At 44.3% G+C, this 25048-nt stretch overlaps 1 protein-coding gene across 2 annotated transcripts in view; it reads left to right on the forward strand.

Moving 5' to 3' along the window:
• RBM33 (RNA binding motif protein 33) overlaps nt 1-25048 on the forward strand; it is a 111295-nt gene that overhangs the window by 71311 nt on the left and 14936 nt on the right. For both annotated transcript variants that reach the window (XM_079786673.1, XM_079786672.1), the window contains exons 10-14: nt 2222-2354; nt 2782-3125; nt 4417-4695; nt 6610-6891; nt 10032-10655. In XM_079786673.1, coding sequence (XP_079642799.1) covers nt 2222-2354; nt 2782-3125; nt 4417-4695; nt 6610-6891; nt 10032-10655 — 1662 coding nt within the window. The remainder of the gene's footprint in view (nt 1-2221; nt 2355-2781; nt 3126-4416; nt 4696-6609; nt 6892-10031; nt 10656-25048) is intronic.

Raw genomic sequence — 25048 nt, forward strand, 5'->3', positions numbered from 1 at the left:
TGAGGATATTTTTCCCATTAATTTTTAGAGAGAGTAGAAAGGAGGGAAGGAGGGAGAAGAGGAGAAGGGAGGGGAGGGGAGGGGGGGGAGAGAGAGAGAGGAAGAAAGAAACACATTGATGATGTGAGAGAGACACATTAATCGGTTGCCTCCTGAATGGGCCCTGCCTGGGTCCGGGGATCGAACTTGTAACCCAGGAATCCCTTGACCAGGAATTGAACCCGAGATGCTTCGGTGCGTGGGCTGATGCTCTGGAGCGTGGGCTGATGCTCTAACCATTGAGCACACCAGCCAGGGCAAAATAAAAATCTTTTTAGAACAAGAGGAAAGTATGGAGCCATGGCAGAAAGGAGGCAAGCTCATTGGAAGTCCTCATGCATATTTGATAAGTAACAGTGTGCGACAGCCACCCCATCAGAGCATTTTTTCTAGCATAGTATTACCATAGTAAAAGTATTAAATATTGAAGAATATCCATGTCAAAGCATTATATCGGTAAAGTCTCAAGTTAAGTGAGAAAATGTGTATATTTACTGGGCATAGAGAAGCTTTCTAATGTAATACGATTGCATCCATTGTGTGTTCTCACTTATAGATTTTACACTTCTTAGTTACTGAACGTTTATCGCTTTGGTAAGTTGACGTCCTTAATCTAGAGGTGAGAAGTGACAATCCCTAAAGTCAAACATTGGTAAGGTGAGAATTCCCTTGATTTCACCTAAAGTAACAAAGACTATAAGAATTTAATCTTGGGGGCTTCCTATTCCATATGCTATATAATAAAGAGCTAATATGCTAATTAGACCAAACAGTCAAATGACCTTCTGGACGTCCTCTGGATGGTCTTCCGGATGAAGCCAGGGCTGCGAGGGCCGAGCCCCTTGCATGAATTTTGTGCATCGGGCCTCTATTGTTTTAATAAGTACCTAATATTTGTTTTTATAAAGGGAGAAGGAAGGCAAATGTAGTTTGCAAACGCATTTTTAATGTTTTAAAATGATGTCACTTTTAGAGGGAACGGTATTAGTAATAAAATGACAGAAGAAGCATTAGAATTTTATGAGAAGGGAGTGTGGTTTTAAAAAGTTGAGAAATGTCCAGCCAGCATGGCTCAGTGGTTGAATGTCGACCTATGAACCAGGAAGTCACGGTTTGATTCCAGGTCAGGGCACATGCCCAGGTTGCAGGCTCAATCTCCAGTGTGGGGCGTGCAGGAGGCAGCCCATCATTGATTCTCTCTCATCATTGATGTTTCTATCTCTTCTCTCCCTCTCTCTTACTCTCTGAAATCAATAAAAATTATTTTTTTTTAAAAGTTGAGAAATAATGGCTGAGTTTCAAGGAATGAGGTGTTATTAAATAGAAATTATTTTGATGATGTGTATAATTAATTCTTTCTAGAGGAGGGGAAAAATTGTGAGGCTTTTCTTTCTTTTAAAATCTTTATTGTTGAAAGTGTTGCATATGACCTCTTTTCCCCCTGTTGACTCCCTCCAACCTGCCTCTGTCCCCCACCCCAGGGTGAGGCCTTCTTTCTATGCATCCAAAAATGTGAGGCATTATTAAGCCAATGTTTGTTTTTAAAAATCTTTGACTTTTCGAAAGACCAGCTGAAAATAAAGTAATTTTAGTTTACCTATAGAGTTTTACTAGTAAACATTTAGCTACTAAATAATGTTAATCTTTAAGAGTTTAGAAATTTTTATCCAGTGGAATCCAGCTATGTAATATTTCTTTTGTAGTAGCATGGTTTCTTATACATTCCACATTTTCCTATTTTGTTAGAGATTGCTGATTTTTGTTATAGTATAAATTCTGGTATTTTCCCTGCTTTTGAAGTAAAGCAGCTCCATATCTGTAGCTTATGGTTGTGTTAAAGAGGTAGCAAAGAATAGCATGTTTGAGAAGATAAATATCAGGAACGTCCAAATGAGGCATTGTGTCTTTCAGAAAAAAGGCAAGAAGGTCAATAGTCACCCGGATTTCAATAAGCTTAAAAAGAATGTTTTTGGTGCTGTAGACATATGAAAACAAGGAGTTAATTTTTAGATGCTGCGTTTTGATGTTTGACTGTTTCATATGGCTGAATCATTTACTTTGTTAACATGTAGTTATAAACTGGGAGTATGGGAGATAAGTTAATTGATGTTTCAGGGGAAAACTTGGCTCCATGTACAGTGTATTTTCCTGCCTGTCATCTTCTTTCCCTGTTGTTCTTTAGGGCCCTCCAGAATTCGCACAGCACACCCCTGGACCGGTTCCCAACAATTTTAGCCAGCCCCCACGGCTTCCTCTGCAGGACCAGTGGAGAGCACCACCCCCTCCCCAGGAGCGAGACCCCTTCTTCTTAGGAGGTAAGGGACAGTGCAGAGTAACGGAACCAAGCTGTGGTGGTGATGGGCCTGGACACACTTCTGTTTTAAACTGAATTTAGCTTCTGCAAGGAGCTTTTGTTAAGCATCCAGTTCTTGTGCCCTAGCACTTCTGCCTGTCATTTCCAGTGAACTTCACATGCACAAAAGGAAATCAGTTCTAGAAAATGGCTAGTGAAGCAATGGAGAAGTAAGAGGGGAAACCTAGGGTTCTTTTCAAGCATTCGCACCCTGCTACCAAAATGCCTGCCACCACTTGGCATTTTGTCTGGAGGAAGACTGTGTGCCACCAGCTTTCTACAGAGCACACGTTCTGCACAGCCAGAGGGTAACTGGAAGGTATAGGCGCAGAGGGTGACCTATGCCTTCTGGTTAGACAGCACAAGGATAATGAAAAACTGCCTTTCAGTTTCAGGTGAACCTCGTTTCCCGAGTCATCTCTTTCTGGAGCAGCGAAGCCCCCCACCACCGCCACCCCCTCCCACACTTCTCAGCAGCGCTCACCCTGTGCCCACGCCCAGTCCCTTACCATTCACTCAGCCTGGACCAGCTTTTAATCAGCAAGGACAGCAGCCCGTGTTCCCTCGAGAGAGGCCTGTGAGGCCCACCCTGCAGCCTCCAGGTCCTGTGGGCCTGCTGCACTTCAGCCAGCCAGGGTCCGCTGCCACTCGGCCTTTCATTCCTCCTCGACAGCCCTTCCTGCCGGGCCCTGGACAGCCATTTCTGCCCACACATGCACAGCCTAACCTACAGGTACTCGGAGCGGGTGGGCCGTGGGACAGGTGGCCTGTGGAGGAGGAGGAGGGTGCTGCAGGTCTGGGTCTGATGTTTTTGAAGACAAAGTTTCATATTTTTATTCTAGTCTGCTAAGATCTGGAGGTTATTTAAAGAATAAGGCTATTAACTGTTTACAACAGATAATCTCTTGACAGTATTGGTTATCTCAAGTCATAGGAGAAATGGAAAAGGTGATTGTGAATGTTGGGGAAATGAAAACATTCAGTATTAAGATTTTTAAATTTTATTAATGGCTATACTGCTAATATAAGTAGGATGTATTTTGACATCTTTGCTCATCACTGGAAGTTGTAAAAGGTTTACGGGGAAATAAAGTTGTTTGTCAGCTGATATTACTGCAGTATGCAGTAGAAGATTCCCCCTGGAGCAAGTGTTGCTGTTCCTTCCTCCTGGTTGGATGAGTTGAGTGCCCTCTGCTGGTGAGCTCTCTCCTGGGCGGCCTTGATGTGTGATGTGAGCTCCTCCTTCCCAGCACTTGTGTTTGTACTTGAAGCATACTATTAAATACATGATGGTGGGATGCTGGAATCAGCTGTTTAGGAACACAGAGGATGCATTTAAAGTGAAAAGAGGAAAATGGTGATTATTTAGGGTGTTAGAGGAGGATAAAATGTTTTTTTTTTCTTTTTTGTGTGTGCATGTTTACCACCCCAAGTCAAGTCTCTATTACCATTTATACCTTACCCTCTTCTACCTCCCTGTTTTGTTTTGTTTTATTGAAAAAAAAATACAGTGACTACTTTTCATTGCAGAAGCATTCGAGTAGAGATAAGTATTTAAAGAGGAAAGTAAGCCCGACATCTGCAACAGTCACCACTAACATTGGGTGCTCATGCTGCCCAGGCCCTTCAGAGCACCCATCCTCAGCATGCTTTTCCGCAGGAGCCTGTGGTTATGTTCCTCTCACGGCAGGGCATTACCTGTCACTGCACACCAGGCCGGCTCATAGGCTGCACTTACGGCGTTGCTGTGTTGCACACGTTCTTAGAGACAGTGCTGCTGGGAACATCCTAGAGGTTATGTTTGTATCCTTAGTAATCTCCTTAGGACAAATCCTTGGAATTTTGAGATTAAAAGGACTTAGAGTATATATATATAACATTACCTCCATTAACAAATCTGAAATGAAATTTGTACCACTTGAAGTTTCTTTTTGGTGTTGGGGTTTCTAAGGGAAGGGCTGAATTGGAACATAACTAGTATATGCATTTATAAGCTGTTGTTTCTCTTTCTTTTGGCATGGCAGGGGCCTCTGCACCCCCCGTTACCTCCTCCCCACCAGCCTCCGCCACAGCCTCAGCAGCAGCCCCCGCTGCAGCCACCTCCGCAGCACCCGCCGCCCCCCCAGGCACAGCACCAGCCTCCTCACCAGCCGCAGCAGCACCAGCACCACCACCACCTGTCTGTTCCCCCGCCACCTCTGATGCCCATGTCGCAGCCCCAGTTCAGGCCTCATATGCAGACGGCTCAGCCTCAGCAGAACAGCAGTCGGATGCAGTGCCCCCAGCGCCAGGGGCTGAGGCATGTGAGTGTCCACCTGTCTCCTGCCGTCTGCGATGCCTTTCAAGTCACAACGTCAGGGGCAGAACTCCTGAGCCAGAGTAGTTTCTAGTTCTGATTTAATTAACGAAGCACATGTAGTGCGTTTTTCCGCAGTGAACGCATGTTTAAAAACGGCTTAGGAAACTGGTTTTCTTGACTACAGAAATTAGTAGTGTCTCTTTTGTGTCTGAAAGACTCTCCTCATGTTGTTTACTTCAGCTTCTTACTTTTGTTTATCTGCGTATTCCTGTAGCGATGATATTAGTAATTAACAGACATGTAACTTCAGAAAATAGTTTCGGGTGACAGTCACTCTCCCTTTGCCAGTGGCTTACTTTAAGACGCACAGATGATCTCCTTGGGCTGTGAGTAAATAAGCAAGTGAATTCAGGAAGAATGTATTGAATGTCCTCTTGGTAGGCACTCCTCTAGTTCTGAGAATTCAGCAGTGAGCAAGAGGCAGGTTTCCTGCCTTCGTGGAGCTTATATTTAATTGTGCTTTTATTTGTGAGGATACACTCTCGGGGACCATCAGCAAATGTGTGGTTGGTCATGCATGGAAAGAAACGGGAGTATACTGCTTTAAAAGTAAAAGACAGTAGTCACTGTTATCTGCTGGAGGCTAAGATCAGCAGGTCATAATAAATGTGAAAAGTCCTCAAAAGGCTGATGGACTTTTTCAGCAGGGCTGAAAATCTGCATATTATTACCTGCTGCTGGCTGAATGGCTCAGGGTGATCCCCTAACCTGATAATCCTTTACTGTTTACCAAACCTTACCTTTGATATGTATGTTTGCTTTGCTAAAGGGCAAAATGTGTAAATAAAAAGTCGTGGGTCCGGGTCCGGAGATTCAGGGAGCCCACTTCACTAGAGGGTGAGGCCTACCACCCTCCGTCTGGCTCCCCCAATGCCTTCCAAATTTATATTTCTTGTCTAGAGGATCCATTTATTCGTCAGCCCCTTCTCCAGATTCCTGAATCTTTGCTGCAAAAATACTGCAGCAGTTATCTCCTGTTTTCCATTAAATAACTAACCTTTTTATAAAGAGTTTAATGGTTAGAGTTTTAGGCTCTAAGGTGACAGTTGGCTTTTCCTTTTATACTGTCCCTTGTTACCTCAAGCTTCAAGCTTGTCATTTAGCTACTTTTAATCTGAAAATTTCTCATACCTGTTTCTTAAAGTAACAATGAGACTAAAAAGATATGAGAAATAAGAAAGGATTTCTGGAACTGGGAAGACGGTGGTTTGTAACTAGAGTTTTATTTTGTTAGAGCAGTGGCAAGCCACCTTCCTGGCCTTGTGTCCTTCTGTGTTGATGCCAGTGAGTGATCTGAGAACTGAATCCCCCAGCCATCTCACATCTGTAAACCCGCCCCGCGCGGCTCCCTCACCCCCCCCCCCCCCCAGGTGTTGGGATTCTGTTAAGAATCCCAAGGATGAACATAACCAAGTGTTTCCTCTTGGAGAAAACTCATGGGTATCTTTCTCCTCCAGGGAGGGCACTGACTTAATGCTTGAATCTGCTTGGTCCACTGTAAACTTAGGGGACCCAGTGGAAGAGGTGCGGCCCACTCCTTGTGCAGGTGCAGTCTCTTGTTGGCTCTGTCCCCAAACTCAAGACCCACCTGCAGTGCCCGCTGTGAGTTCACAGTTTGGAGCCTGTCTGTCTGTTGCCCCCTTAGGGTCCCAGTCCTTAACAGCAGGGGTGCTTCTGCACTAAGCAGGGAACATTCATTTTGAAAAACGTATTGACCAGCGGGAGAAGTGTCTGCCCCTGAAAGAGAAGTCACTAATTAGAATGATTTCTAAGTATTTTTACCTAATAATCTAATGTGCCTTCCTGTGGTCCTCCCAAGATTCTTGTTGTAATTTGAATTTATGTCTTCTTGTGATAGAATACGACATCTCAGAATGTAACCAAACGGCCAATGCAGCAGCTGCAGCCAACTGCCGCCAGAAACAGTAACTTGCGTGAGTTACCAATAGCGCCCTCACACGTCATGGAACTGAGTAACAGTCGTGGTGCATCCACACCTGGCGCTCATGGAAAGCCAACGGGCAGCATGTCACCACCCTTGAGACCTGGGCCTAGGAACACACAGGGGAAGATGGACTTGAAGGCCAAGCCCGTTAGCCCTGAGGGTCAACCTAAGGAAGAAGCAAAAGCTGAACCAGAGGTAGGACTTTGCTATTAAAAAATAACAGGAAGTCTTATAATCCATTTGTACCCCTGAGTTCACTCTGATCCAGCGAGTTATCACCAAATCGTCCCACTTTTTCTCAACTAGGTCCTTCTTTTAACCTCACGGTCATGTTCATATAACATACACCCTCATTCTCACTGGTTTCAATATTAGATGGTATTTATGCACTTGCACAGTTAAAGTTGCATGCTGTAGAGTCTGTATATATTGGGGGTTGGCAAACAAGTCCTTAAAGTTCAGATAATAAAAACGTCAGACTTGATAGTCCAAAGTGATTCTTATAATATTCAATTCTGCATTGTTAGCACAAAAGCAATTACAGACAGTTCTAGCATCATCAGGGGTGGCTGTGTTCCGGTAAAGCTTGATGACAGAGTAATGCTAGGCCAGATTCGGCCTGTGAGCTGTAGTTATTTAGCTGGTTCTCAATAGGGCCATTTACACTGTGCACGGCTAGAAGAGAGGACCACTTTTTTTTTACCTTAAAGTAGATAATTTGGGGGCGGGGGGGGTGGTTATTTCGACTTGTTCCATTCTTGCTGATTTTCAGTAGGTATAAATATAAGAATAAAGAGTACATGAAAGTCGGTATGTGACATGGTTTCCAACTGAGATCTTATTTGCACCTTGATTGAGTTGTGGCCACTTGATTACTTTTTTGTGTAGTGGTGTTAGTACAGATTTGGTCCTGAACTTTTTAAATAGCTCTTGTTAAATATTGGCAAAATCTGCGTCACTGGGCTCCTGGAAAAGAAATGGCTGCACTTGTCTCATGCTTCCATGCAGTCGAGATCTAATCCTAGCCTGTTGCCAGAAGTACAAATACATGCTGTGTGCAGTGTCTGTAAGTCCTGGGCTCTAACTAGGACTAAGTGTCTAGTGGAGCATAGGCGAGAAACATGCCCTTGGAATGACCCACCAGCGCCACACCATGTCCCTGAGCAAGTCACTTCACACTTCACTTCTCACAAGCCTCGATTTCTTTAGCCATTGAGTACATGTGCCTGGGACATGGTATTGATAAAATTTATGTAGAATATTATAAATTAGTGTCATGTGTTAACTTAATATAAAAGAATGTCATGAAGAACGTCCTTTGATAAAAATATAGGCAAGTCATGTTTTCTTAATTATATAAAAACCAGTCAACATTAATAGTTAAATTTGAAGGGAAGTCAGATTTTCTGCTAATAAATTGTAAGCAGTTGTAATGTGTTACTAATCAGAAGTGTCAATATAAAGTCAAAATATGGAGTTGACATTTAATAAGCTCTTAATAGAAGAAGGGTGACTTTTGGTTTTAAAATCAAATATATGAAAAAATAATGTAGATTTACAGACTGGATTGGGGCAGTTTATAAAAAGAAATCTTTGCTAAAATTTTTATCCTGCTTTTACTTTACATAGCCAGCTCTTCACTCATTACAAACTGGTTCAGAAAAGTTAAGTTACATGCACTTTTATAACAGACTCTAAATAAAAGGACAGAAGTGGCCTTTTAGGCATAGCCTTGTGACCATGTGTACGCAGTGTCTTCATTTGTTTGCTTTCAGTTTTCTGGGCACAGAGAATGGACCAGAAGTAAAATTTTTTTACATCTTAAAATGTCTTCTGTTTGTTTTGTAGTTTATTTTCTTACATTCACCCAATCGATAATGATATAGTAAAGGACATACCTATTTAGAAGTATTCCCAGCCATGTTCTTGAACATACTTGAACTCTTTCTTGGTTGCTTGGGGACACATCTCAGTGACTGTTAACTGCGTTTGAGGCAGTAGGCCCTGGACCTGTCACTACTCTCCAGCTGTCTGGCCCCTGCACTTTTTCAGTGCTGTCCACTTGTTATACCTACCTGTGTGGCCTCATCTAACTTCAGATTTGCCGTTTCACATCTGCCCTAAACTTTCAGTTAGATAGCTGACTTGGTCAGAATTGCTTCTAAAATGACAAGCAAGCCCTGATGAGGGCCTGACTCTGTCCTGTAGGCCAAGTGCGTGGTCTCTGGGGGCACCAGTAGGGTCTGCAGCTACATTTTGGTTTTAACTTATAATTTTTAAGGTTTGTTTGTTAATAGCTGGCCTCTAGATAGATTAAATTCTATTACAATCTTTTGTGAAGGATCTTTGGATCGAGTGTATCGGTGATGCTTTTAAAGAAAATTACTGCCATTTTTAACAAATGCCTAACTTATTTTTTTTAATCCTCACCTGAGGATATTTTTCCATTGATTTTTAGAGAGAGTTGGAAGGGAGGGGGAAAGAAAGAGAAACATAGATGGAGAGAGACGCATTGATTGGTTGCCTCCTGGACACGCTCCAATTGGAGAGGGGATTGAATCTGCAACTGAGAGGTATGTGTCCTTGACTGGAATCGAACCCAGGACCCTTCAGTCCATAGTCAGTGCTCTGTCCACTGAGCTAAACAGACTAGAGCTAAATGCCTAACTTTTAATAAACTTTCCTTATTGCATGGTTTTGGTGAAAGTTACCAGACTTCTGTGAGATTTTTTTGGTAGACTCTCAGAATGGTTTGGGGCTGGCATATTAGAGCTTTCCTTAGATAGCATTAATATTCCAATACTGCCATTGACAGCATTTTGATTCTGAGGAGAGTGCATGAGTTCAAGGTCAGAGAGATTGACTTGTGCTGTTCATTACAACCAATTATTCTGTGACAAATGAGTTTGAGATCAGGCTGAAATTCTGTACGAAAAATCAATAGTTCTAATCAGGCCCTTTCAGGTCATTTACACCCACCTTTTGTTGGCTCGTCAGAGAAGAGCCAGATAAAACCTGTGTGACAGTGCGGCCCCTACTGTGGCTATTTCCATTCGAAACATATTTTGATATCTTAAATGAATGGTTTAATTGGCTTCAAACTTATAAATAAAAGGAAATGTACATTCTTTCATTTTTAATATTCTGATAAGATTTTCTAAGTTAGCTATTGCATAATTTTCCCCCTTCTTCAGAGGAAGAAGTTATACTTAAAGTGTTTTTCAAATTTTGAATGAAAGGGTTTTATAATTTGCATTTTCTGAGTTTGTAGAAATACACTGGACGGTCGCCTTGTCTGGCGCTGCCAAGTAGACCTTGTGTGTTCTCTGTTCCAGTTTCCCGATGAAGATGAAGAAACGAGGCTGTACCGCTTAAAGATAGAAGAGCAGAAGCGCCTGCGAGAGGAGATCCTGAAGCAGAAGGAGATGCGCCGGCAGCAGCAGGCCGGAGCCAGGAAGAAGGAGCTACTGGAGAGGCTGGCGCAGCAGCAGCAGCAGCAGCAGCAGCAGCAGCAGCAACTCTGCAGCCCCGGAGCCCCCGCGGAGCGGGAAGAGCCGCCAGCGTTGCCGTTGCCCACCAATGGAAACCCCTTGCTACCCTTCCCTGGTGCCCAGGTCCGACAGAATGTGAAAAACAGACTTCTCGTGAAAAACCAAGATGTTGCTCTTTCAAGTCTTCAGCCGAAAACGTCAAACTTTGTGCCATCTGGTGCTCACATGCAGTATTCGGGACAGCCGGTGAAACCCCTGAAGCACTTGAGACACAAAGTCCTGCAGGCACAGCCTGAGGATGGGGACGAGCTGCCCCCAGCACAGACCGCCCGAGTGACGGCCCTCCAGGGCCGGCCCCCAGACTCCAAGCCCGGCGCCAAAAGGACTGTCATGCACCGGGCAAACAGCGGTGGTGGAGATGGGCCGCATGTCAGCTCCAAAGTCAGGGTGATTAAATTGTCAGCTGGGGTAAGTTGACGAGGTCACTGTGCCTCTTGAATCTCCACATCCTTCCCTTAGGATGCCCTAATTCCCAGAGCAGGTGTGTGAGCAGAGGGAGGTAGGTTGCTTCTGTACAGTCCCGGGGACCAGCCCTTCTGACGGGAAGCTGGTGTGAGAGCTGCTGTTTCCGTGTGACCATAGTGTTCAGTTGTCTCTGTCCTTCACTTAGACCTTTCTCAGTTTTAGATTCTTTTTGAGGATGATTTGTGGTAGAATTACGAAGTTTGTTTTAAACACAAAATTTCCTTTACTACAAAGCAAGTGACTTGTGCGTAGCTTTAGATTCAGGGGGAAAAGGATGAGCAGAGTTCTAAAGTGCAACCACGGTGACCCTGGCTGGTGTTGCTCAGGGATTAGAGCTTTGGCCTGCACACCTGAGGGTCATGGGTTCCATTCGCGGTCAAGGGCAAATACCTGGGTTGCAGGTCAGAGGTAAGCATACTTTTGTCTGTCTCCCTGTGACAGTGGCCGTTTTAGATCACTTTCCCTAAGGCTAAGGCAGTCACTGCTGTTTTCCAGCCCGGGTTGGACAGTTCAGTTCTTGAACAGAGGCAAACAGATGTCCATGGCACAAGGTTGTCCTTTCAAGAAGCCATGTGTAGATACCTGCCTTTTTATAGAAGGGGGCTTAGCCTTGCTGTACTGACAGGATTCTGCAGCACATTTTGGGTGGTCCGTGCAGTTGTTGTCCTGTCACAGTACTGGTGTGTGTGGTTTGTCTATAAACTGAGGAGGGAAGGGGAAGCCGGCCAGTGGTGATGCCTGTACCCTGCAGGCCCTCCGGGGAGGACAGTGCACAGAAGACCATGAAGAGGCACGTGTGGCAGTATGTCCTGTGCTGTGCTCATTTGGGAACAACTTGTGAGCAATTTACTTAGGACAGTGTTAATTGCTTTTATTTCTGTGCTTGTAGACTAAGACGTTTGATAGAGTAATATGGATTAGAAATTCCATATTAATAGGACCTATAATTTTGTTTTTCTTGAATCTGTTTTTCTCACCTCCATTCATGGTGATTCAAAATGTTGATTAGCAGATGGCCTATATTCCATCAAATTATTTTACTATTATATGCCTTTGTTATTTTTAGATGAGAACTCAAAAGTTAATCAGTTTCCAGTGTGTGTGGCCTTTTGCTTTTGACTTTGTTTTAAGCACACTTTATCAGTGTCTCACTTTTCCCCTTGAGTTATAAACAGGCGGCATGGGGCCAAGGTCAGGAATAGATCTTTCCAGTGACCTCCATGGGCAGGCTGTGGCTGGTAGAAAGCGAGGGCCAAGTGCATTCAGGGTTCTGGTGGGCCGGCAGCTGAGCTGCGGGCTCAGCTAGCTCTGTGTCGAAGAACAGCTTGCAAATGAATCAACACCTTTTCTTTCAAAGAATTGAGCTAGTTAAATTTTTGCTCTTTTTTTTCTACAGTGTAAAAAATATTTTTTATATTATGCTATATTCTAAAACTATGTTGTATAATTTTACAATACACAGAAAAACAACAGGAATTTTACATGAAAATAACTATCTGCCAAACATTGGAGTAGCTTTTTAGCTCTTTTTAATTCTTAAGTAATAAGTTAACTAACCAACCTGTCCGCAATCTCCATGAGGATTTTTCCCAACAGTTCCTCCAGTAGCATGTTGGCTACTTTCAACTCTCCGAGGATACTAGGTGTACCAGTTAATAATGCAGATTTTGTAATAAAAGAAAACACGATAATTTCAAGAGAAACATCAAAAGTGCTTTATTCAAAGTAATGTCCATCTCTAGCTTCACATTTCCCCCATCTTTCAGGTAATTTGTAGATACTGTCCCAATAGAACTTTTCTTGTTTTGAGGCAAACCATTCAGAGACCCAATTTTCCACTTCTTCGTACGTTTTGAAGTGCTGCTCAGAAAGTGCGTGTGCCATCGATCTGACCAAGTGGTCATCTGAAGGAGCAAGGTCTGGTGAATACAGCGGGTGGGTTAATACTTCCCAGGCAAGATCTTTTAATGTGTCTTTTTTTTGTTTGTTTTTAACTTTCATTGCGTTTTTTTTTTTTACAGAGTGGAAGAGAGAGGGATAGAGAGTTAGAAACATCAATGAGAGAGAAACATTGATCAGCTGCCTCCTGCACACCCCCTTCTGGGGATGTGCCCACAACCAAGGTACATGGCCTTGCCCAGAATTGAATCTGGGACCCTTCAGTCCGCAGGCCGATGCTCTATCCACTGAGCCAAACCGGTTAGGGCTTTTAACGTGTCTTTAACTGGTTTTGAAGTGTGTGATGATGGTGTGTTATCATGAAGCAAAATTACTTTGCCTGTGTCTTCTGGCCCATTCTGGTCATTTTACGATCCAAGCGTAGTTCAAATTGATTATTTGTTGTCGGTAGCGATCAGTATTAACAGTTTCACATGGTTTTAGAAGCTCATAATACACCACACCTTCCTGATCCCACCAAACGCAGAGCACTGTCTTCTTTCCGAAGCGATTTAGCCTTGCAGTCGATGTTGATGGTTGACCTGGATCAACCCATGATTTGGTGCATTTGGGATTCTCAAAATAAATCTACTTTTCATCGCCAGTCACAATTCTATGCAAAAAAGACTTTCTTTCGTGTTGTTGAAGCAACATTTTACTGATGACTTTTCGGTTTTCCATTTGTCTTTCATTCAGTTGATGTGGCACCCATTTTCCTTCCTTTAAAATCTTTCCTGTTGCTTGTAAACAATCGGAAATTGTTTACTGAGCAACGTTTAATCTTTCTGCAAGTTGTTTTTGAGTTTGACACGTATCTTCATCCACTAATGCTTGTAATTGCTGGTCTTCAAACTTTTTCAGTTGACCTGGACTTTGTCTTTCACATCAAAATCATCACTTTTAAAGCGTTTAAACCAGCGTTCACAAGTATCTTGAGATGGAGCATGTTCATCATAAGCTTCCCTAAGTATTCAGCAACACTTTTCTTCAAAATAAAGTAATGAATTAAAACTTCCCACAAATGCTCTTTTATTGGCATGAAATTCGACATTTTTAAGCATAAAAATATCTGTGATGTTAACACCTTCAGAAAATTTGACATATGAAGTTTTGAAGCTTGTTGTCAATACAACAAAATAGCATACATATCAAATTGCATATATATCAACATATGTGTAACTCCATCTATTGAAAAAAATAGGCATTATTAACCGGTACACCTAGTAAATGCCTTGTTTGTGTCTCTCTGACCTGGAATAAACAGTATTTTCTAATGGCCAGGGTGTGTGTGTATGTGTATGTGTGTGTGTGTGTGTGTGTGTGTGTGTGTGTGTGTGTGTGTTGTGTGTGGGTAGGAGCTATTTTTAAGAGAGCATTATCTTAATTGTGTTTATTTCAGGCAATACAAAAGGAAACAGTTCTGTTAAGTGTTGCGTGTGCACATTTCTTCTGACTTTAAATTCTATCCCTGCTGGTCCCTTCTCTTCTTCTGTCAGCTGTGGCATTAATGCCCTGGGCCAGGCTGTGAGTCCAGGTCTGAACTGGCAACTCCAGTAAGGCTCTGACAGGGTCTTAGAATTTGGGAGGATCAGCTTATATACTGTACCTATGCAGGGTATTATTTATGCACTTCAGGTTCATAACTAACTAAATAATTGGTAATTACTAGTTAATATAATTAATTTCTGTGTTCTTGTATGTTCACAATGAGCTTCTTTACATCCTGTTAGTACAAAAGTACAGTAAGTATCATATTTATAAGGTTTCTTAGAGAGATTTACTTGGGAGTCTGTTTTATTTCCTTTACTAGAGGCCCGGTGCACGAAATTCGCACACTGGAAGGGGGTGGGTCCCTCAGCCCGGCCTGCACCCTCTCCAATCCAGGACATCCCTCTTGCAATCCGGGACCGATGGCTCCTAACTGCTTGCCTGCCTGTCTGCCTGATCATCCCTAACTACTCTCCCTGCCTGCCTGATGCCCCTAACTGCTCTCCTCTGCCAGCCTGATTGCCCCAACCACTCTCCTCTGCCAGCCTGATTGCCCCTAACCACTCTCCCCTGCCAGCCTGATCACCCCTAAGCGCTCTCCCCTGCCTAATGCTCTAACCACTCCCTGCTCCTGGCCTGATTGCCTCTAACCGCTCTCCCCTGCCAGCCTGATCACCCCTAACTGCTCCCCTGCCTGCCTGATTGCCCCTAACCGCCTCTGCCCCTGCCACTGTGGCTTTGTCCGGAAGGACATCAGGAAGACGTCCGGTCTATTTAGCATATTACCCTTTTATTAGTATAGATCCTTCTCTGACCTAAGCTGGCATCGATGTAGTTAGTTACATTACTCTTTGTATCAGTGGTCTCCTGGTCCAAGTTGTTGACTCTGGACAGGACAGGAGTCAGTCTGCAGCGTTGTTCCTGAACGTGCCCTGTTGGTGATCCAGTCAGGGTGTGTCCCTGGGGAGGTTAGGGAGCAGGTGCCTCGCACTCACGCCAGCACAGATTGCAAGTGCCTTACAGCCGCAACAGGTGGTTCTCTGTGCTTGACTTGTGAGGTGATGGTGCTTCGCACAGAGTTCTCTTCTGTCAGTTTCCATATCGCGTTACTTATAATCAAATAACTTACCTTTAGATTTTATTAAATTGGGTTTTTTGAAAAGTGAAAGAGCCTGCGACTTAAGGCAGGTTTTTAGTCTGCTCTTCTGTTGCTTATCTTTGAGTGATGTTAGTTCATGATCCTCCTTCCTCTTGGTTGTAGCGAGTGCATGGCGGGCACAGGAAGCTTTTCACAAAGAGCTTAGTATGGCTTCTTTCTTGATGTTGGTTTTCACAGTCCTGGCGATCATGCTTGTCTGGGTTTACCACTCACAGTCACTCTTCACTTTCTTCATGGGTTCTCTCTTGAATCCTGATTGTTGTGGCAATTTGGAAATTCCTGTTCACGGAGCATAGAAATTGAAGCGCTCCTCCCCAGGACCGAGAGTGTGCATTTGTACATGATGCTGGCCCACGTTCAGATGGTTGTCTATAATTAATTGTCCTTGGGACCCTGAACAGTTATTTCATTTTTCTGAACCTCTGTCTCTAGTCTATAAATTAAATTGCTAAGGTTGGTGTGAAGGATGAGTACATGCAGCCTCCTGCACGCCCCCTACTGAGGACTGAGCCCACAATCTGGGCAAGTGCCCTGACCAGGAATCAAACTGTGACCTCTTGGTTCATAGGTCGACTCTCAATCACTGAGCCATGCTGGCTGGGCTCTTCAGACATTTTTAAAGAGGAGACTTAGCTAAATATTTTGTCGAATGCCCTTTAATTTGCTTTGTCTTCCATTTTCTCATGATGGGTGTCAGGCTAGTGTTTGTAGCAGAGATGCAGAGAAGGATATTGTGTCCTCCTCACAGTCCTACCGGTGGTTTGTCCAATGTTGGCACTTTGATCATTGAGTCAGGTGGTGTCGGCCAAATCTCTCTATTTTAAGCAATAGTCTTACCCTTTGTACTTGATAAGTAATTCATGGGAAGAGCTTTGAGATTAACGATCCCATTTCTTGTGGATTTGCAGCGTGTTAACAGCACTGACATTTCTAGGGCCAGCGCTGCATTTCTGCTTGTTATCTGTCGTGTTTCTGCGGGGGTAGCTTTCTCTTTGCCCTCACTTATTTATTTGTTCATTTGTTACAGCAACATGGGCTTTGAATTCTTATTTTACACAATGAATTGTTACTAGTATTATCTATTTGGGTGTAGGAATGGTCCCAGTTGGCACGGGAGTGCCCTGGTAAGCTGGTGCTGTCCTTGGGAGTGTCCCCAGCATTCCTTGGACACACCCTTGCTTTTTGGTGCAGAGTTTTAGATTCCTCTTATGGCTTCTGGGCCTCAGTTCTGCAGCAGCCCTGTGTCCTCCAGGGGAACACCAGACTTGCTCACTGGGTGACACTGCATCTGAGCCCTATCAGCATGTCTGTCCATCTAGGGTGAGTTCCAAGACAGAAGGTGAATCAAGAGATCTCCTGCATCAGTTGGATTCTTTTGTATATTACATTTCTTGAAATAGGTCATCAACATGAGTAGAAAATATTTGTACTGCATCGAATTCATTTTTTGAATGATTGTCCTGTGTGAGAATTCCAAGAGGATTAAACACCACTATTTAAGTATTAAAATGAGTCTCTGTGGACCAGGGTTAGTGTTAGGCATGTTCTTCTGGCAGGACTGAGGTGAAGGTACTGCAGGGAAGGAGGGTGTCCTGAGGAGGTCTCAGGCCCTGCCCTCCATGGCAGGGGTGGAGGTGCACTTGGCAGTGGCTGTCACAATAGACCTGACTTGGGGCTGAGGAGCTCCGTATGCAGCTGCAAAGAAAGAGCAGCTCCTTCGCCCCCAGGTACTGTGCAGGCTCCCGCTCCAGCGTGTCACCATTGCGGGTCACAGCAGACCTGTGAGTGTGATAGGGAGACCTGAAGAAATGACAGAGGAGGTGCTGATTGCCTGAGGAGAGTACAGGAAGGAAAAGCCCCTCTGGGCAGAGGGGAAGAGCACGTGGAACGTTCCTGTGGCAAAGAAGCCACAGCCTATTTTCTGACGGAGGGAAGGCCACGCCAGGGCCAGGGAAGGCAGTCGGACATGAGGTGTCAGAGGACATGCCTGTGATGGGAAGATCAGACAGTGAGGGAAACTGAGTGGGAAAGACACTGCTCTGGTGTGGATGGGGAGGCACCTCAGGACGTGCGAGCCTGACTCCCACCTTGTCGGTCTGCTGCTCTCAGCCAGGGCAGGCAGGAAGTTTCTGCCTTGCAGTGCCTGGCCTCACCCCTGCGGGGGCTCTCTCTGGAAGAGTCTGAGTTCGTGGCTCTGTGGCTGGAGGAACCCACATTAGCAGTTGTCTCCTTTTCAGACCAAGATTCATGTGGCAGGAATTGGAGAGCCCGGGGTATGACTCCCTCAGAGGCTCAGGGCTTTGCTTTGTTCCTCCAAAGGCCAGTTAATTTTGCTTCTTAAAGATTTCCCCAAACCTGACAAATCTCAGGGAGAGAGCATGCTGAGAGAGAGCCCTGAGTCTCTGTGCCATGTTGCCACCTGCTGTCAAATCCAGTGTGTGTGCCCGTCGAGCTCTTCTCCAGGAAGCCCAAGTGCTTTGAGGTTTGTCTGCTCCATATTTTGTCCCAGCTCAGCCCATGTGGACCCATTCCTAAATGTTATAGGAAGCATTCTAGGTGGACATTGTTGAAATATTTGTGTGCTCGCCATATGTCAGGGTAGCTTATTGCAGAGAATAGGTGAACGCTGCAAAGGGGACGTGTTCTCGCCTCAGGCTGCAGCTTTAATGAGGGAATTGACCAAGGAAGGAGCCTGACTGAGAATGTTAGCTGCTTATTTCCCTTAGCGTTTATCCTTCACAGACAAAATGGAGCCTTAAACGTGTTTGTATTTAGGAACTTCGTATAGCATGCATATCATGTGTCGTCCGGCTCTGAGTGAGCTGAAGATTACAGGGGGCGGCCCAGCATTGTTGTGGTTAATAGAAACCTGTGCGGGGAGGTCTGGGGGCTGTGAGATCGTGCCTGGCCCTGACAGTGAGGGGGCCTTATCGGAGGGAGAATTCACAAGAGGCTGCCCTGGGACTCCAACCACTGTCCTTCGGTGTGTCCTGACAATGTTATCTGTCCTCTCAGTACGGAGTATCAAGTGTCTGTCATGAGTACAGAAATTAATTTAATGTCACCTGAAGACATGCAATTAATCTTTTAGAGGTTTTCATAATACCTTTACAGAAAGAGTTGCCAGTTTGGCGGATTTGGACTTTGGGGTTTAGGAGAAGATAAGGAAAATTAATTTTTCATCGGGTTAATACAAGCTAGCAGGGCCACAAAGGCTGAGAAAAATGGTTGGGGAATTTGTCAAAGTGTTGTCACTCTAGAATAATGCTGCTTAGTGTCTGATAGGTGTAATCAAGAGTTGAGATTTCTATAGAGAGGGATTAATCAATTTGCTCACTAGTGAATGCACGTCAGCGATATCACTTCTTCATGGGCTTTAAGAATGAAAATAAGATTTGATCTGTCAAATTGCAGGGTGCCCTGACAGTATCAATAGGCCTTTTTATCTGTACGTTTAAACCATTCGTTTTAAATAAATTTGTCCTGCTCATGATGGTGGCTACAAACTGCATTTTTTATAATGATTAAGCTGATAAAAAGTATTCTCTACTCTTTCTTAACTCAGGAAGCTTTCTTTATATTTAAGAAAAACCAATCTAAAATACATTTTATGGTACATTAAAAGATAATTGGGGGGAAAAAAAACAAAATATTTCTAGTTTGGTGTACTATAGACCAAACTTCTTTTTAAAAAATATATATTTGTATTAATTTCAGAGAGGAAGGGGAGGGGAGAGAGAGAGAGAGATAGAAACATTAATGATGAGAGAGAATCATTGATTGGCTGCCTCCTTCTCGCCCCACACTGGGGATTGCGGCCGCAACCCGGGCATGTGCCCTGACTGGGAATCGTACCGTGACCTCCTGGTTTATAGGTTGATGCTCAACCACTGAGCCACGCCTGCCGGGCCCTAACTTAGTTTTTTCTCATCTGTTTGGAGGAAGTGAAATATTTAAAATCATGTCTAAACACACTGCTGTGGAAGGAATGGTATAGGCCTTATAGGAGGGAGAATTCACAAGAGGCTTCCCTGGGACCCCAACCACTTCTTTGGACTACAGTATAATCTGCCATCCACAGATGACCAGTTATTTCCTTATGTTCAGATAACAGAATTCTGGAATTCCTGATTTGAATCGACAGTATTTTTTAATTTATATCTTTCAGTGCTGTAACTATATGCTTAAGTTCTAGAAGACTCCTAAATAAATGTATGCATTCAGTTTGGTCTGTCCCTGGGTGAGTCTGGCCACAACTAGTGAAGAATAGTTTGGCTCTTTCCCAGTGTTAATTGAAATAACTCTGGAATTAAAAATTTTTGGTAAGAATTTGAAAAGGAAGACTTGTTCTCTCATTTGGGGAAAAAAGCCTATTCTTTTTTTTAAAAAAAATGTATTGTTAAGAGTATTACAGATGTCCCCCTTCACCCCCCCCCTTGTACCCCTCCACCCAGTTTCCGCCCTACCCCAGGCCTTCAGCACCTTAATCTCTTCCCACCCCTCTACCCTCCTTCCCTCTGAGAGTCATTAGTCTATTTCATGTTTCCATGCCTCTGATTCTATTTTATTCATCAGTTTGTTTTGTTCATTAGATTTCTTGTTCATTTATTTTTATTTTCAATTGTTAATAGATACGTATTTATTGCCATTTTATTGTTCATATTTTAGATCTATTTTTTTTTTCTTCTTCGTCTTCATTTTCTTCTTCTTCTTAAAGAATACCCTTCAACGTTTCATGTAATCCTGGTTTGGTGGTGATGAACTCCTTTTGCTTTTTCTTGACTGTGAAGCTCCTTATCTGACCTTCAATTCCAAATGATAGCTTTGCTGGGTAGGGTAATCTTGGTTGTAGGTCCTTGCTATTCATCACCTTGAGTATTTCTTGCCACTCCCTTCTGGTCTGCAAAGTTTCTGTTCAGAAATCAGCGACAGTAGGTAATTAACTGCTTTTTCTCTTGCTGCCTTTAAGAGTCTCTCTTTGTCTTTAACCCTTGGCATTTTAATTATGATGCGTCTTGGTGTGGGCCTCTTTGAGTTCCTCTGCTCTTCCTGGACTTGTAAGTCTATTTCTTCACCAGTTAGGAGAAGTTTTCTGTCATTATTTCTTCAGATAGGTTTTCAATATCTTGCTCTCTTTTCCCTCTGACACCCCCATAATGCAAATGTTGGTACACTTAAGTTGTCCCAGAGGCTTCTTACACTAATCTTCATATTTTTGGATTATTTTTTCTTTTTGCTCTTTTCATTGGCTATTTTTTGCTTCCTCATATTCCAAATTGTTAATTTGTGTCTCAGAATCCTCTATTCTTGAATCCCTGCAGATTGTTCTTTGTTTCATTAGTGTATTCTTCATTTCTGATTGGTACTTTTTCATGTCTTTGATGTTCTCACTGATTTCCTTGAAAGTCTCACTAAGTCCCTTGAAGCTTTCGTTAAGATCCTTGAGCAATCTTATAACCATTGTTTTAAACTCTGTATCCAGGAGTTTGCTTGCTTTCATTTCATTCATTTGTGATGTTTGTCTTCACATTTTGGCTGCTTCCCTGTGTTGGTTTCTGTGTATTAGGTAGAGCTGCTATGTCTCCTGGAATTTGTAGAGCAGCCTTATGTATTAGGTGACCTGTAGGGCTCAGTGACTCAGTCTTCCGTCACCTGAGCTAGGCACTCTAGGTGTGGGCTGTGTGGGCTGGTTGCACAGTCTTATTGTAGTTGAGTCTTGATTGCTGTTGGTGTCACTGGGAGGAATTAACCTCCAGGCCAATTGGCTGTGAGGACCAGGTATGTCTGCAATGAAAGAGCTGCTGTGCAGTAGACACCCCTATGGAGCAGGACTTGCTTTAGTGGGGCTTTGGTGCTCACTGAATCTGCCCCTTGAGTGTGTTGCTTGTGGATGGTAGAGTTATAATCTGGTATGGTCTGAAGCTGTCCACTGGGTACACTGGCTCTGGGGCTTCCTGGGAGGTGCAAAATCAGCCACTGCCTCGGGCCACCCAGCAGGAACCACAGAGTGATCTGCAGATGGCTGCTACTTGTATTGGGCTAGGAAGTCCCCAGGTGAGGCCCAGCTGTGATGCAAGGTAGGCTGGTGCTAGTGCTGGGTCTTGGGCCTGTTATTGATAAGTTTGGGGCATGCTGACTCCAGCTGCTGCTTGTGTAAGAGATTTTAGCAATGTCTAAGCCTGAGCCAGGATAGGCCATTCATATGGAAAAGCTGCTTCAAACAGCTTGGGTGAGGCAACAAATTGGATGGGGCAGAGCCTGAGGGAATCACTAGAGTTGAAGGGAGGAAAAGTGGGGGGAGGGGGTTGGAGAGGGGAGAGGGAGAGAGAGAGATGGATTTAGAGAGACACATAGAATTGGTTGCCTTCTGGACACACCCTGACCAGGCTTGGGGATTGAACCTGCAACCCAGGTAACATGGCCTTGACTGGGAATTGAACCTGTGACCCTTCGATGCTCAGGCTGACTTGCTGGGCAGGGCTCTCCTCTGTTCTCTGAAAGAGTGGTCTTTTTCTTTAAATAGTTGATAGAATTCATCACTGAATCCATTGGGGCTTAGACATTTCTTTCTGGGAGGTTTTTAATGAGTTGGTTGTCTTCTCAGATTTTTAAAAAATATATATATTTTTATTGATTTCAGAGAGGAAGGGAAAGGGAGAGAGAGAAACATCAATGATGAAAGAGAATCATTGATTTGCTGCTTCCTGCACACCTCCTGTTGGGGATTGAGCCTGCAACCCAGGCACATGGCCTTGACTGGAATCGACCTCGGGGTCCTTCAGTCCACAGGCCGATGCTCTGTCCAACTGAGCCAAATCAGCTAGGGCTCTTCTCAGATTTTCAATGGTCTCTTTTTGCTATCTTGCATCTTTTATGGAGTTTGTTTATTTCATTGAAATTATCCAATTAGTTGATATAAAGTTGTTCATGTCACCCTTTTTAATGTCTGTAGCACCCGTTCTGATAATCCCTCTTCTGTTCCTGATTTTGGTCATTTGTGTTTTCTCTTCTTTTTTCTTGGTCAGTTTAAAGGGTGATCAATTTTGTTGATCTCAAAAATCCAACTTTGGTTTCCTTTATTTTTCTCTATTGTTTTTCTGTTTACTATGTCATTGCCTTTCACTGTGATCTTACTTCCTTTCTTCTGTTTGGGTTTGATTTCTTTTTATTTTTCTAGTTTTATTCAAATAAAAGTTTAGGTTATTGATTATAGGTGTCTTTTCCTTTCTGATAGAACTGTTTTAGTTGCATCCCCTAGATTACACACACACACACACACACACACACACACACACACACACACACACACACACACACACACACGGAGCCCAGCGCACTAAATCGCGTGGCCCCACCCAGAGCTTCACACACCTGGCCCTGCCCCCAACCCCTCTGGCCTTTTCTGGCCGCTTCAAGCCGGCTCTCAGTCCCTCTAGTCGCCTCAGGCTGGTCCCGCCTTCTCCAGGCGCCTCCCTGCTTCCGCCCTGTCTCCAGAGCAACACGGTGGCTCCGCCCCCGTCATGGCGCTGGAGGAGAGCATGGAAGCCTCCTGCCTGCTGCACTGTGCTCCTTCCCCTGGCAGGTGGGCTCTCTGAGTGCAAGCGGTGGGTGGCGAAGGACTGGTAAGGGAGGTACTATGGGCTCTCACCCCCGCCTTCCCCAGCACAGGATGGTCCCGCCTCCTTCAGGGCGCCTCCCGGCTTCAGCCCCTGAAGCCCCGTCTCTGTCTCTCCGGAGCAATGCCTCGCTGCGCACGCGCAGGCAGCCTCCTGCAATCAGTCATTATGCATTACGGCATCCCAACCATTACCATATTAGCTCTTTATTATTATCTCTCTCTCACACACACACACACACACACACACACACACACACAGATTTCAGAGAGAGAGAGAGAGAAACATCAGTGATGAGAGAGAATCATGGATTGGCTGCCTCTTGCACAACCCCTACTGGGGATGGAGCCTGCAACCGGGCGTGTGCTCTGACTGGAAATTGAACTTTGACCTCCTGGTTCATGGGTCGACACTCAACCACTGAGCCACACCAGCCGGTTACATCCCCTTGATTTTGATATGTTGTATTTTTATTCAGTTCAAAATAGTTTTTGTCCATTTTTTATTCTTATTAGCCTGGTTTCCTAGGGGTTGGCCCTGTTGCTGCATAGCTCAGTGGTCAGTCACTTGGTCAGGAAGAGATTGTATCCAGGTTCCTGGGGCCCTTTGCAGGGAATCTGTGTGGTCAGAGTGGGCACTTGCAGCCCACTCAGGCTCTTACTTCCTGCTAGCTGCCTGAGACCCTGTCAGCTGCATGGGAAGGACTTACCTACATCTTCAGTAGCTCTTTCATGGCCAGAATTTCCTCACTTTCTCGGATTTCTGGCTGGTCGACTACTGTTGCAAATGGGACCAAGATCAGAGGCCATCAGATCTGTGCGTGTTTCCTGTCCCCTCCACCGACTTCACTGACGGTGCTGCTTGACGTGTCAGATCAGCTCTCTGTGACTTCCTATCCCACGGCCCTACATGCACTGCTCTTGCTGCTCCACTTGCGAGTCCTGGAATTCTTGTTGTGCCCAGTTATATGCCTCGAGTTGTGGGTGGGGAGGCTTTGCTGCCCTCTCCATGCTTCCATAGCCAGAAGACTGTCTGTGACTTTTTAATCTCATTTTTCCTTAGTTTGGACAGCTTTTGCAAACATTTTACCTATTCTTGGCTTGCTCCAGCCCCTGTTCCTTCCCTTTGTTCCATTAAACTGTCTTCAAAAGATACATTTAGAGGGAAAAGAGACAGAAAATATAGGAGCTGCTTCTGGGCTCATTTGCCAAGCTCCTCTATTACTGCATAACACAGCAGTCTGCATGGGGAAGATTAGCCATTGACCGATATGTTTGTTTGTGTCGGGAGCAGAGTGTAGTGCTCATAGAAGTCTGAATCTCCTTTCACCTTCAAGCACCCATTTCTGTTAAGATGACATAATTTGGCAGGTCCAGGTCTGACTTTCTTGTATCCACTTTTCTGTCCTGGTCACCAGCTCCTTGCTGGGAAGATGCTACACTTCACACTGAAAGTGACCGACGGACACAGCCAGAGGGCTTTTTGCTACCCGGTGGAGTTAGGACTCTCAGTGTAGCTTGAGTGTGTGCTTACTTTTTCACTGATTAACAGTGTTTAAGGTCATGAAATGAGGGAACATTAGTAAAACGCAAAAGGTTAGATTTCTGATACTTGTAAAGCTCTTACTAGAATGCAGGCGTTCCTCCTCTGAGTCATTGACTCTAGTTGGTAATGGCACTTGTGACTCAACAGGACCCCTGTGCCCAGAGTCCATGTGCAGTGTTGTGTCCGAGGAAGGAAGGGCTGGACACGGCCCAGGATTCATGACCACAACCAGGGGACGAGGGAGCATGGTGGCCTGCTTCCCTTAAATTTAAATAGGAGTTAAGAGTTAAATCATTGATTATGCAAACTCAGATTCTAACACAAATACTCATGCAGATGGGAAATGCATGTTGAGTATGAAGTATTTTTCAAGTTAAGCAATATTTTACTGAGCTAAACAGCTTTTCCTTTAATTACGACCTCTTGAGTGGGTATACTAATCCAAGATCTTACTGTTTTTCATTTCAAAACTGTTATTTAAATCCAAACACTGTCAAGTGAGAAATGTCCTGGTGGCTCTAGTGAAACAACAGGTTTGGTTTTCTAGCGTGTGATGGTTTTGTGTCTCAGTGGGACACTGTCGGTTGGTG

The sequence above is a fragment of the Cnephaeus nilssonii genome (assembly GCF_951640355.1).
Source record: "Cnephaeus nilssonii genome assembly, chromosome: 12".
Taxonomy (NCBI): Eukaryota; Metazoa; Chordata; class Mammalia; order Chiroptera; family Vespertilionidae; genus Cnephaeus; species Cnephaeus nilssonii.